General features: G+C 42.7%; 1 protein-coding gene across 4 annotated transcripts in view; it reads right to left on the reverse strand.

Moving 5' to 3' along the window:
- Positions 1-14,937, reverse strand: part of Nsun2 (tRNA (cytosine(34)-C(5))-methyltransferase Nsun2) — a 159,546-nt gene extending 144,609 nt beyond the window's left edge. For all 4 annotated transcript variants that reach the window (XM_075672634.1, XM_075672627.1, XM_075672617.1 and 1 more), the window contains exons 1-5: positions 14,784-14,937; positions 14,281-14,355; positions 11,239-11,333; positions 5,848-5,952; positions 2,019-2,124 (exon numbers count right to left, since the gene is read on the reverse strand). In XM_075672634.1, the coding sequence (XP_075528749.1) occupies positions 2,019-2,124; positions 5,848-5,952; positions 11,239-11,333; positions 14,281-14,355; positions 14,784-14,846 (444 nt within the window). In that variant the 5' untranslated portion in view covers positions 14,847-14,937. The remainder of the gene's footprint in view (positions 1-2,018; positions 2,125-5,847; positions 5,953-11,238; positions 11,334-14,280; positions 14,356-14,783) is intronic.
- Between the last annotated feature and the right edge of the window lie 79 nt (positions 14,938-15,016).

The raw sequence follows: 15,016 nt of genomic DNA on the forward strand, positions 1-15,016 counted from the left end.
GAATTCACCACTCCCAAAGAAAGCAAAGGCAGTCATTTTTGCCGGAAAGGTGTTGCTGACTTTTTTTTTATATCGTCAGGGGCCATTACTGATTGAATTTGCTGAACCTGGAGAGACTATCAATTGTTTTCGATATTGTGAAACGCCAGATCGGCTGTGTGTCACAATCAGGAACAAACGATATGGAAAACAGACGAATGGGGTCATCTTGCACCACGACAATGCCCGTCTCCACATCGCTGATGTAGTTAACATAAAACTGGCAAACTTCAAGTGGGAAACGCTGCAACATCCGTCATACAGCCCAGACCTGTCGCCTTGCGACTTCCACATTTTGGGGCAAATAAAAAGCCAGCCCAAGGGAACCAGATTCGTGTCGGACGATGACATGAAAGAGTCAGTTACCGACTTTTTGTAGCAGCAACGCAAGAAGCTTTGCGAGACGGGAATCACGTGACTGGTTAGTCAGTGGTACAAATGTCTAAATGCTCATGGAGAATTTTAAATAAAGTACCCCGTTTGTCATATATCTGCATTGGCTCACTTTCATTTGACTTGCCTTCGTATATGTTGCAGAACTCCTGCTTTTATATGTGCTCTCTGTTGCAACTATAATTTCGATGCAATTACTCACAATATACAACCGGTGACAGCTGCTTCTGCACAGTACATTGGAACAAAATACGTCATTGAGATTTTCCCCTGGCTGTTGCATATGTACAAAAATGCAAACAAGGTTCTTGAATGACAAAGTTTCATTAAAATATGTGTCCTCAACTTGTTCATTTCACGGCCCTTACATTTTTCATATCAGCGGCATTCACTGCTTAGGCGGTTTCGAACTGATATAGTTATAAAGTTCATGTGATATTTTCTTTACTTCTTAAATAGGCAAAAAACATGGAACCATTGATATCAGTCATTTCGGGCACAACTTTTGGGCTGTACGAGTATTTTCTTTTATGAACAAATACATATTTTACTTGCCTTGACAGTGTATAGCATTCAAGAATTTGTTTGCAGCATCTTTGGCAATGGCCGTGCAGTTATTCATGTATTCGGTCCCTCAACAAACTCTATAGTGAGGAGGCCGAGCTGTCGTGAGCCCCCCCCCCCCCTCCCCCCAACAAACTTTCTGGCTACGCCACTGGTTGCAACATGTGAGCACCTTGCACACCAGATTGAGGTTGCTCAATGCCCATATGCGTACATCTCAACCTCTATAAAGTGCAGCGCTTCACCGTTGCTGGGGCTCAGACAAGGTACTCCCAGAAGAGCCAATGAAAAGCTGAAAAAATCATTAGTAGGCGAGTTTATGGCATCAACGTCCAAAGTAGATATCACTATGGAGCCACAGTAGCATCGATTCAATTCGTTGCCTAACATCTGGTGGAGCATTAATATGACGAAACAAATACTGAACACCCAAGTTTGTCGGTCTGAAGATGCCCATCCACAAGGTTGGTGCATGGCACAAATGCAGGCTTTCTACTGTAGTTTCTGCAAAATTCAATTGCTCAAAGCTGCATCACCTGTTACAGTTTTTTACCAATAAATTTACTGGTTACATGTAATTGGTTACTGAAAAAAGTAATTGATTTACAGTTAGCATTAGTGAGTAAAAAAAAGTATTCGATCAATCACAACACTGCTAAAAATGTAATTGATTACAAGTAATTATTGACATGTAATTCATTACATACAAGTCCGTTAAGACTGTTAATGTTACCTAAACTGCACCTCCTGCAATTCCATTGCTGAGCTATCATAGCATCACATTTCAAGAACTGAAATTTAATATCTCGGTGTCCATAGCAATGCAAAATCACTTTGCTAAATCTGATAAGATAGTGCATGGTCTAGCATTCCAGGGGAATTAAAGTAGTATTCCTTAACACCAAGATTTGTAGAAGTGAGGTTTGACAATATTACCAAGTCAATAACTCATGGCCACCCGGTATATGATAGCTGCAAGTAGACATAAGGACATGAATTCACTAAAATCTGCTTCCACTTACTGTGTCTGTTTCTGATATCAGGAAACTGTGGAGCCGCGCATATGCCTCCGATTTCCGTATCATGATGCGAGACAAATCAAGTTGCCATGCCAGTTCATTTGGATACCTATTTTAACATACAAAAGCAAATAAATGACAACACAATGCACAACATAACCAAAACAAACTACTATACATCCCTTAAACATGGCAAGTTTATGTATTCACTTTCTTAGTGGATCAACAGTATGTGCAAGGCACTGTGCAGCTGATGTAGATTAACTTCAACAAAGTAAAAAATTCCAGAGACATTCTCCTTCCTGAAATGTTCTCACATTAGGGTCTTACTTAAGCTGCTGCTTAATTAGCCCCTACCATGCCACGAAAGAGCTGGGTTCGTCCACACGTTTTTGGTAAAAACTGCCAAGGAGGAGCTCAGCTCAACAACAGTACTTTTCATTTTTCCTGCAATGCCATGGAAGAGCTGGTTTCTTCTTAGCGGTTTGCAATTCTTCCGGTAGATGGCAGCACACAATTTGTGGGGCAGTGCAAGCACAGGGTGTCTACCAAGTTGACATTCCCAAATTCCCTGAGTTTTCCAGGTTTTCCCTGAGTGCCTTTGCAATATTCCCTGAGTGATACAGAACTTTGTTTTATGTGAACAAGGGCTCTCTATGTCATATCGCCCAATGGCATCACTCTCTAGTAAGCATGTTAGAAAAAAAAAAAAAAACATAATCCAATTTGAATAGTAAGGGGTAGTGTTTATTTCATTTAAGAAGAAAACAGAAGGGAGGGGCTAGTATAATACACAGCAATTAAATATCTCCGAAAGTAATAGTAAAACCCATTGCAAATTGAGTCGAACATTCCCAAATACGAATAAAAAAAGAGATGCATACAGAATATTTTTGAATATGAGCTGTTTCTATCAACTGATAGCAAGCTAGTTCATATGAGGCCTGAACTTTATCACAAGTGAGATTCTCTCGTAACAGCTGGTAAGTCAACCTCAACTGTCCCGACATACTCTCAGCCCGCGCAGAGCGCCTCAGTGTTGCGTTTCACTGTTTTAAAGTTTTTGCTTGGATGAGAGACACCTGCATCTCGGTGCCAGCCAACACTTTGCTTTTAGAGTGCAAGCTCCTTCAAAAAAGCGGCGGCATGCTTCCTTTCCCATTCATTTCTCAATGCATATAGGTATTTTGTCTTCATGTTCTCCTTCGGCTGCGCGTTTGCCACACGGACCATTTGAAGCCTCCTCTTGGGCAGTTGTGCAGTTAGCGTCCGATTTTTCGGACTCCCTAGGGACCGCAAAAACGTCCGAAAAAATGAATGCATTTCTTTTACAGCCCTTAAGGGCTCAAATCGCCACAGGCACACGCAAGAAAGCTCTGAAGGCCTGACAGTACACTTATTAGGCATATTGGTGCTCGTATTGAGACAGAAGATGGCGGGTGCACGCGTGTATAATTAAAGAATAAATACTGTGTCCTGTGACAGTTGCCCCTTCCCACACTTATGCTTCACAGCGTAACATTGCTGTAATGAGGTGAAGCTGAATTTTGGAAACCGGCATTATGCAACGCACCATGCTTTCCGAACTTCAAAGTCAATTGTGATGGCCACAAAGGCGGTGTCCGTACCATTGATGACCGCGCCGAATTGTTTCAATGAAAAACACGGTACAGAACGCAAGAAGCTTGATGTCGAACCTCGAAGCAGCTAGGCCTAGCACTGCCGCGGTGGTGGCTACGGCTGCCAGCGGATCTGCGTGCGAGCGTGCCGGTTCGAGGCGGCGAGGTTGTGGCTTTTATTAATGCCGTCTTGGAACTGCGGTCACGGCAGAAAGCCCTGAAAATCGGACGGCAAAGGGTTCTTGCGTCCGAAAGTTCAGACATTGTTATACATTGACCCTATGGGGTACATAGTGGTACCGCGAAGCCGTCCGAAATATCTGGCGCCCATAAAGTGGCTCGTTGACTATACTCTGGCAACTCCTCCAGCCGACTATGCGACGTAAAAGACAATTCGTAACGATTCCTCTCTGTTACTCGGGACAGCATTACCGCGACTTCGGGTTCCCTTTCGATAAAATTACAGCTAGTTTCCCTGATAGAAGCACAAATTGCCTGAGTTTTCCCTGAGTTTTTCCAGACTACTCAAAATCGCTGAGAATTCCCGGTTTTGCCGGTTGGTAGACAACCTGAAGCAGGACAGAGTTTATTCTGGCAGAGGAAGTGAAACATGTTTGCAAATGGGGTCTCTGAAAAATAATGTGTCCATTTTCGGTCAGAATTCGAGATAACAGCATGGCAAAAAAGGGATTAAATAGCATTCCCTGTTTTTTTTCTTTTCTTTCCCTTCTTTTTCATAAGACATGTTCTCTTCCATCAATGTATATGAAAAGCCACCAGTGGCAAGGTTGGCCTGATCGCAACTGGTTTGCGATAATGGCATTATACAACAGTTGCTTTGATCATTAGTCCCTTGTGTAAATCTTCTTCCGCAGCTATTGTACTTTAGTGGGTTTAAAGGGGCCCTGAACCACTTTTTATCGAAGTGGAGAAAGACATTTGAAGTGAAGATAGGCTATTTCAGAACCACTTTGCCACAAAAAGTACTTAAATGCGTTCAGCAGAAGCAGAGTTATTGGCAATCAAACACGGCCTCAGCTGTGCTCCCCTTCCTCCTCCAATGCCTTGCACTGCGAAGGCTACAGCGGAGACGTCACCGTGGTGCGCAGTTCAAATTTCCGATTTGGTGCCTATGCCACGCTAAACGTAAGCCAAACGCAGCTGTCCTCAGAGAGCCGCAGTGCGCTTAGCCACTGGACTCGTGGCAGCATCTCGCGGCGGCCGCGGTGTAGCCGAGCACAGCGACCAATAGCAGCCGCATATTGGAGTGTGCTTTATGACGAAATAAAGCACACAGAAAAGAGCGAGGATCATGGGGTTTTTGAAACAAGAGCATTTGAGAAAAAGGTGACTTTGCACTTCGCTTGCAAGCTCTACGGACCGCGTAGGACAGCAGAACTTGGCTAAGATGTTCACAACAGCGTACAACAGCGTTCACAACAGCGTAGAACCCGCAGACTATGTTATTTCACCAAGCCCGAGGGGTGATTCAGGGCCCTTTTAAGAAAAGCCTGGGCAGACATGAATAGTTATGTGGGATAAACTGTACTGCAGGGCTCTTGGGTCTGAATGTCAGAAGTGGTGAAAGCACCAGCCAAGGAATCTCTTTACCAGGCGAAGGTGTTGGTGGCCTCAGTGAGATGCTGTATATCCCCATGAGAATGTGGCCGATAGACACAGGCACTCTATCTTTATCTTTCTCACTCTTGCCTGGCAATAGTACCACGGCCCGTTTTACTGCTGCTGCAGTTGAGAAGCTAGCTGTTCGAACATGTGCTTACACAACTGTTATTACATTGCTCACCTTCCAGTAATATTTATCCTCTGCAAATAAAAAAGTGCAAATGGGCATAGTATGCTGCTCATACAAATAAAAGCTGTAAACCGTAATATTAATTTTAAATGAAACTTTTCTGTCATGATACTATGTGCTTGCACATGCAATTCAAGCCTGCGAGGGAGATGCATGTCTTATGCAAGAGAATAGCTTGAGCAGATCAACCATGTTCCCCATGCTGATGCCACAACAGCAGTTTCCAGAAAATAAGCTTGGTAAATGGCTGCACGCATGCACAAATAGAAGAAGCACAGAAAAGCATGTCAGTCATCCCCAACTAAGGCAATCTACTTGAATTCAATCTGTGCTGTAATTTCACTACCTACACATTGCTAAATTAAGAAGACAAGAATTCAAGAAAAACACTAACACCTACCATGTCAGATTGGATGGTCTCCCTGCCTTTACTTCATCTCCTCCGACATTTAGTAGTTCTGCAAAGTACTGGCTTTTGATTACGTTCAGCAAGTGTTTGGACTCCCTGGAAGAGAGATGCGTACATATGAAACATTAAAACTTCCAAAACAAATTCTGCAATACATATAGTACTACTAACAAAATTGCTTTAGGGCTGTGTACCTCAGCAATGCAGTTCAAAATTGAACTCTCCGGAAGCAAAGGGTTCTGTGCATGGAAAATTTAGGCTATATTTAAGCCATGTGCAACTTGTGGGGATGCGCAACTCTCACGCATCCCCTGATATGTTGTTTTCCCCGCATGTCTCACATTTCCTATAATCCAGCTTCTCCGTGTAGCTTAGTTATGGTGGTGGTCGGTCGGGCTGCATCGCATTATGAGAGATGGCGCGAGTGTGGTGCTGCTAGAGCCACCTAACAGCGGTGTTGGTCGGGCACGACAAGGAGTAGGTTTTTCCTGTTGGGATCGGGATCGGCAAGTGGCACGGACGTTCCGCGTGTGCGCCAATCCATGCTTCTGCGAGACCCATCTCGTGTGGCCTAGGGGCAGGACACCAGAATGGATGAACATGATCGTTCAAACGTGCCACTGTTTGCATGACTGTACAAGCGAACAACCAGGCATTATGTCCAGCATGGGGTGAACATATTCACTCACTATCCGGTCACGGTGAGTAGGACTTCCTCGATTTGTCGCACGCCCATCGGCATGTTTTGTGGCTAGTAAACCGGCCAGCGGGCATTAGTCTATGAAAAGTGCAATAAATGGCCTTGTGATTGTTTGCACTACTGTGTTATCATTCCTTTGTCCCAAGATTATGGGTGAGAACCCCACAAACTACTGCCATCTTTTTTTCACTTCTGTAATGCTACCAGTATTCGCCACTCGTCTTACTTTTTGTACTTAACATGCACAATATTATTTTAATTTTAAAGTGTTAGCTTTTCTTAGCTCGTTGCACAATTTTGTGCTGTTGGCGCGCTCCGCAGTGAGAGAGGTGAACGAGAAAGGCACTGGAACGCACTTCCATTGGTGAAAGCGCATGTGACGCCACGTGTGCTTCCATCAATGAGAAAGCAGTGTTCAATGATGTGACGCAAAGTTCACTTTTTTGTAACAAAACCAAATGGTGTTGCCCTCCATGTATCACGGGGGCAAGCCCATCGATTGCACTTGCAGTATTGTGGAAGTTTTGCTGTTGCAGTCACACCTCACCTTTCCCTTTGTGAGTCAGTCAAAGGTGGCACAAGTGCTTGCCGCTGCATCGCACATCACAGATGGTGAAACCCACCGATTGTGCTTGCAGTATCGTGGAAGTTTTGCGGCGTTGCAGTGACACCTCGCCTTCCCCTTTGTTAGTCAGTGGCGGCACAGGAGTTTGCCAGCGCGTCGCACATCACGGGCGGCAAAACCAATTGTGCCCGCAGTATCGCGGAAGTTTTGCCATGCCACGGTCATGCCTCACCTTTCCTTTAGTGTGTTAGTGATGTGCATGGGCGTTTGCCAGCATGTCGCATTAAAATACTGACATGGTATTTTCAACTATTCAGATTTTTGTATTGAATGAAGGTTTTAGACCTCTTAACCCTGGAAAAAAGATTGGCAAGGCTCGGAGCGCTTTAATTAATTTAACAGCTCTTCTACAGCAAGTTTTTGGTTTCGTTTCCAAGGAGGTTACTGTGTTGCAATATTATGATGCAGAAAGTAGTCACGTAGGAGCAGGACTATGAGAAGTTTTGCCACTTGCTTCGACTTGCTCGCTCATCTCCTATGCTGCTACTGATTGTGAGGGCCAATGTAGCAGCATAGCAGAGCGCATAGCAGAGCATAGTAGTTTAAACAAGCATGCTATGGAACATCCTTTACACTGATATGTCATATAGGAAGCAGTACCTTCAGACCCCCTAGCGATTCAGCGAGCTCGAGATCAAAGTCTTTCCTGCACCACAGCTAATGCTTGAACATTTGTGTTACACACTCGTAACCATCCTGCATTTTCTGTGATAAATTTTGTGATACAATATTAGTGTGGAATTTACTGAGGACCCCCAGCCCGTACTCATTATTGTAGATATATTTGGGAAATAAAGACAGAGGGTGCTCATGACACTTGAGGAAGCCACTGGGATTCTCCAAGGCCATCTGTTTGGGAACCCTTGAGAGGCACAGAGGCATGAGCATAGTTTTACACATATAGCAAATATTTTTATTTATTTATTTATTCACTTTTTCGGGCAATACATAGAATTGCCCATGGATCAGGACAGTGTCCTGCACAAACTTGGCAGTAGGGTAGCATCACTTTGGCTATAGACAAAACAGCATCATCCGGTGTATACAATACCAGACATAGCAAAATACATTCACACTGTTACTAGTGCTTTCACTCAGCTAAGTTGCTCACAGTATACAATAAATAAGGTAAAAAAGGAAAGTCAACAAAAACATTGTATACCACACACAGGAAAGTAAAACCAACAATTCACTTTTACAAAGCCAACAGCATAACATTCAAATCAAGTCAGAGAACAATATTAGAGAGCTGCATTGCTCAAATCCAGCAGTGGTCATGACTTTTGATGACGTCTGCTAGGGTCTAGTCAATTCTTTATTAGTAAAAAAAGACTACATTGTGTTCTAAAGGTGCCAGGCATGTTTTGCGAACTTTTACTGAGCCAACGCAGCTCAAATATGAAAAAGATACTTTGACCTTCATTTCCATTTCTAATAATCAACCTATTATTGTGAAATTAATAGCAACAGAGTTTTCAAAGAATACTTTATTATTAAACTAAAGACTAAGCTACTACTAAAAGTACTAAATTGAGTCAATGTTTCTCTTTAGTGCCCCCTTAAGTCACTGCAGTGCATAAATGCAGTCCTTTATAATGGCATTGCAGCAATATGTGGCATTAGTATTTTTTAGCAATTAGCTATTATTTTAATATTTTTATTTCTAATATTACAGTGTGTGTGAAGTCATAGTTACTTTGTACAACATTGGCTGCTTCACAATACTGTTTCACTGTGCTACAGACTTCATATGTGAACTGTGCTATCTGGTGTGTAATTATGCACTGTAGGCAGCAGCTCCAGTGAAGTACAGTCGCCCAAATCTTTAAAGGGACCCTGAAACGCTTTTGACGATTTTCTACAAACGTACTGAGTCGTTAGAGTAGGTCCTTCTGATCATTAATTGACACATCTAAGTGCTCTGCGTAAAGCGTGTAATTTATTATAAGGTTTTGAAAATGCACATCGCTGCCGATCGCAGCGCAGTGCTCGGCGGAATTTTAAGCCGCCCCTACCCATACGACCGAAATCACCCATATGACGTCAGTGGGGCGAGCTATCCGATTGGCTGACCAGGGCGCGTGATCGATAATTTTTCCAACTTTATGGTAAACAAATGATCTTCATAATAGTTGGAATGTTAGTTAATTTGTTTTTATACAAAGAAAGTAGCATAAAGAGAATGCACAAGAACAATTTTTCAGTACACTTAAGCACTTCCGGCGCACAGCAAGTGTCGTCTGCTTGTGTTACAACGTACTCCATTTTGACGAGAGCTCCGCGGTCAGAGTTGGTCTCAGTCTTTTCGCGAGCACTATGATTCGACTTTGTTGCCTTGTGGACTGCAAACGTAGCGACTGGCAATATGTCAAGCTGCGACATCGTGTCCCTCTGCAAGGCAGCGTACGAGCGAACTGGCTGCTGCGCATCGGACTGCCGCTTTACGATCGGCGCCAGGATTTGCGCGTTTGTGGCCGTCACTTTACACCGGAAGATTACTAACGTAATAGCGTTTCGCGAGTCCCGTATTAGGGCAAACTTAAGCGCAAGGGGACAGGGTCTGGCCGCTTGACTGTGCCGTAACGGGATGGGCCGAGATGAGCAGAAGGGCAAATGTGTATGGTCTGCACGGTGCAGCCACCTGGTGGCAGAGAGCTCAACCATACACAGTAGCAGCAACGAAGCGTATTCTTCTTTGCTGCTGGTGCGTATTTTTCGCAGGAGTGTAATCATCAACACGTTGTTTTTATAAATGTTTAAAATGTTTTACACTTGGTTAGAGCAATATTAGCGCTTTGTTTGGCTGGTTAAGCGCTGCGCCAACAAGTGTCTGGACCGTGCAGACCGATCAGGCCGCTCACGTACGTCTACGCCAAAGTTCCTTCATCAGCTTGAGTTTATGCCTCCAGTCATTTGCCGAAATGACCAGCTTGCCTGTGGTTAACGGAATACCAGACACGTTCGGCGCTACGACAGAATGCTCGCAATGCACGCTGCTTCGATAGCTCTCGCTTGAGGTCGACAGCCAAGCGGCTAGCGGAGAAGTTTCGCGCGGGCGGGGGCGGGCTCCAAAACAACGGAAGTGGACGATGTGACGTCGCATCGTGACGCAGGACCAGTGAAGGCGGAGCTTAGCCCCGCTCGCTTGGCGAACGAGTTGAGGAGGGAAAGCGTGGCTGGGGAGGAGGGTAACTTCTAATCGCTTGTAGCTCAATTAATACGTAACGCTTCACTTAAATTGTGGTGCGAATGTTCTACTTAAGCTGTACCCTACGCGTCTACAAAATTTGTCCGAACCGTTTCAGGGGCCCTTTAACTGGTGTGCGGGAGCGGCGACTTTTCCGTGCGTCAGCGCCGTTTGACGGGGCGAGGCTGGAAACAGTCTGAGGCTAAGCGCATGCGGACAAAGCGCGCTCAGCTGGGCCCATCGTCTACTAGGCTGTTTCCAGCCTCGCCGCGTCATACGGCGCTGACGCCCGGAAAACGCCCGGAAAAGTCGCCGCTCCCGCACACCAGTTAAAGATTTGGGCGACTGTACTGTTGTCCTTAAACTCCTGTGCCTTTATTTAAATAGTATGCACGAACTCAAAGCATATGGAGAAAAATTTTGAGGGAGAAATTATCACATCAACATTTCGGGGAGAAAAAAAGACAGAAGAAGTGCCGCGACAGAGCTAGCCCAACTTCACAATCTTATACAGTATCATGCTAAATAAAGCAGCCATGATCTGCTAAAGAAAATAATTGGAAATGATCTATAAAGCATGTCACATGTTTTAAGAGCAAGCAATGATTTATAGGAAAAGGTTTTATAAATGCAAACTTCTAAACACGCTCAGCTGCATGTGAACAATAACTATCAGCTATAAGATTAGTAACATGGCCATTTTTACAGTCTTGTGCCCTACTTAACAGTGATTCAACTACAGAACAAAGCAGCACTATGCATCTTGGCAAGAAGAGATGTCATTTCTTCATGGTGAGGAAAATAGTTCAATATTTTAGAAGATTTAGCATGCTTGTGAAATACTGTGAGACAGAGAAAATGGCTGCTTACGGAAGAAAGCCTGTAATTCTGAATGCCACCGGCAGTCCACGACGTAGAGCAGCCATAAAGTCATCCCATTCTTTTTCTGGAACTATATCCTGTGCCTGGTTAGGGTGAGGAAAAATGCACTATGTTGAAATATGGTTGCATTGGTTTATGTATTTCTCTAAATGAATGTAAAAAGAGCAGAACTGGAGCTAAAGGCCATTAGAGTAACAGCATAAATGCATGTACATTCACTCATGCAGGTCAGGTATTATGAACTAAAAACATAACAGAGCACAGAAACCGTACTGAACAACAGAAAAGCAAATTTAAACTCTTGTGCTCTCACTATTAAAAAAAATATGTCAGCATGAATCTAATTCGCAGGCCACATCGACAAGGTTTATCACTTTTACTAGACTTAATGATTAATGACACAAAGTGGCTCTTGCTTATAATTTTTGCTTTTTGATTTGATATTTTGAAAAATGAAGGTGTGCTTTGCATGGAACTAGTGGGGGGGCTGAGTCTACAGCATGGCCACAAACCACCATCATGACAAATCAGTTCTGCAAAAGCTCACAAGGGGGAGGAACGTTCATGAAAGGTAAGATTACCCTCCATTTGACTGCAGCACGAAACTATAAGTGAAACCTATATATGGCTTTCACAGAAAGAAATCGTTGTAATTGAATAAAAATTCACCCTGGTCCGAGGACTGAACCTACGACCAACGCTTTTCCGGGCCGGTTGCTCTTCCATTTGAGCTAAAACGGATGTTAGCAGATCGCGGAGTGAAGCCGAAGTAAACAACAATTTGAAGTACAGGGACACTGAATATGGCAAATCAGTTCTACGGAAGTCCGCAAAGTAAAGGAAGGTTCATGAAAAGGAAAAATAATTATTGTCATTTACTTGATTGTAGCATGAAGCTACAAAGAAAACACATACAGGTTTCCTACACTAGTGTAGTGGATGACCATTGTTTATGTAGAAATTTTTCAGATAACTTCGGAAACGCGTGCATCATGTGCCGCCATAACTGCTAACTTGTAAGTAAGAGTATGTATTTGACGGCTGAATGAGTTATGAGACCACACTATGCTGCAAGTGGCCTTAAACTTTAGGCCCTGAGCAGTGTACCCGTATGGCACGGGTTAGTGTAGAGGAAAGTGGACATATTCTACTATGATAAGTACCATGATGGAAGTACTATGGCATTACATATTGTACTACCGTATACTATGAGGCTATCCATAATTTGGCAGTGTGCGAAGTGTGAAGTGTGAGAACACACAGATCATAATGCTTTTCCCGACTTTGCTATTGCCGATTTTGCCTGCTTCAGGAACTTGCCTGTATAAACTTACTCAAAGCAAGTACCCCTCTTGAGTCCTTTGATAATCAGGAGACTTTCAATGGAAAGTTCAAAAACCCACTAGCAAAACTTCTTTGAGAACAGCATTTTTGTAAAAATTGATGCAACCTTCATGAAATCGTAAAACAGGCCCAAATTCAAAAACATTATGAGAAAGTTTGGGAGAGTTGGCAAGTATTGCCCAGGCAGTCATTCTGCCACTGCCAATCGAATTTCTAGGTGTGGTTGCAATTTCTTTATTGGTACCGAGACCAAGAACCCAAGTGTTAAAGCAAGACTTGCGGGTTTTCGAGAAATAAAAAAATCTCCAGGCCTATCACGGTTTGAGAATGACATTTTTGAATTCAATTATATTCAAAGGTTCCAAGGGCCTGTACAGCTACAGACACCAGGTAGACTCATGATGCAATTCTGAACCCACTTAAGGTTATGATGCCACTCTTGAAATAGCAATTCCTTCAGAAAATTACCTGCTGATAAATTTGACTGTCCTACATTAGTGAGATGTCATTTTACCATTATTTTTTCCTCATATCAATATTATATTTTTGAAATCACAACAATATGATATAATTAGTTGTAAAGTCTCACAAGGGGCACCACAACAACCTGATGTGTTTGCATGTATTTAGAGTGCCAAGTACCGACATTCAAGGAGTAATGCATTGCTTCTGCCACTATGTAGTGTCCATCAGCTTTGCAAGCGAAATCACTTTTGTGTTACTAGCAGCCTGATAGCACAGTTTAGGGAGCAAAAGTGGCCGAAGCAATGGCTTGCATGCCGCAAATAATGACACAACCACATGGGCAAAGAAGTCTCAGTTAGTGCACCAATGCTTGAAAGTATGAAGAAGTGTGACAAAACAAGAAAAACGTTCAAGGGGGGTCCTGCTACAAGTCTGGAGCATTTTATCCTTCTAGCATTTTGTTTTCTTGTATACATTGCAACTTATAATCTTTAATCTTGTTTACGAAAAATGTAAATTTGTTCCTTTTTCTGTAATGCCAACAACGATGAAGTTCCACTCAAGAATTTTCTTTTAAAACATTTCGTGTTGATTTCTTACACATTAAGGTGAGCAATGCATCAGGATTACTGAAATTTACTCAAGATTTTTTATATTATGACATGTTATTTCAAAACAAGCACAATTTCCCAAACACTTATCAGACATTCTTCATACTAGTCCATAGCACAGTACATTAGTAGACCTACATATATACCAAAGCATTACGAGATAAAGTGATTTATTTGTAAGTTATGACTGTTGGCGTGAGGGATAAATTTACCACTTTTGAAAGAAAAAAATGATTTCTAAAAAATGTGTTTTCTTTTTCACAGCATTAAGCGTGTACTATCTCACATTAAAATTGTCTTCCTAACATGGGACCCTCCCTTATTGTACAAAAACTTTATTTCCTATAGTAAGAATATTCGTCTGCAGAATGGCATCATAATATAATACGAGTTTATTTGGCGAAAGGACTGCGAACGTACATAACCTCATAAAATGGAAGTTAACATTCCTGCTTCACAATGCATATGTGACACAATACACTATGGATAGCGTGATTATAAATAGCACTCAATGACAACAGACGCATTGGGTCCTGTGTAAGTTGACAGTAAACCCTAAAATCTAACATTAAAAAAAAGACAAAATCATGCTAGAAAAAAAAAAGCTTACCTTGTAGTATTTCTCGAAGGCTTCGTTACTCCTATCAATCTCGGTGTACAAAGGAGGCCCGCCATTCTCGTGAACCTTTTCGAGCAAAACAATTTACTGACGTAATTAACCAGAAAGCTAGCACAATGAAATAATTTATGAAATAATGCGCGCTCTCGGATAACGCAAATAAGGAATAAGCAGTTCAATAGTTGATTACATGAATGATCTGTTTCGCTCATATCACTTACTGAAAGACACTTGATTTTAGTTAGCCCAGCCTGTCGCGCATATTTGGCTGTACAGTTTAATCCGTTGACAGCATCAGATAACATTCCAACAGCAAAATGAAATCAATAATGAACAATTTGCGCGCTCTTAACAGCACTTCGAGAGTTACCAAAATGAGTTCGAGTTGACAGATACAATGTCAAAAGTTTTCAATCGAGCAAAATTTGAGCGCACCTGTTCGAGTTAACAGATACAACGTCAAAAGTTTTCAATCAAGCAAAATTTGAGCGCACCTTTTGAGGTTTTTCTGCTTTGGGTGCCTTCCCTTGCCTTTTCCTTTGCCGCTTTCTGCCCATTACGAAAAGAGTAACTGTCACGTTTGATAGGTTCCCACCAAATTCAGACTGGCAGCGACACACAGACACACGTGAAACCGAGAATTTTCCCTCTCGGCTATAGATGGAGGTTGTATTGTCTTGGTTTGGCTTTTTTGCAAACAACGTGCGTACTTCAATCGTATAAACAC

This window comes from Dermacentor variabilis, chromosome 1 (assembly GCF_050947875.1).
Source record: "Dermacentor variabilis isolate Ectoservices chromosome 1, ASM5094787v1, whole genome shotgun sequence".
NCBI lineage: Eukaryota > Metazoa > Arthropoda > Arachnida > Ixodida > Ixodidae > Dermacentor > Dermacentor variabilis.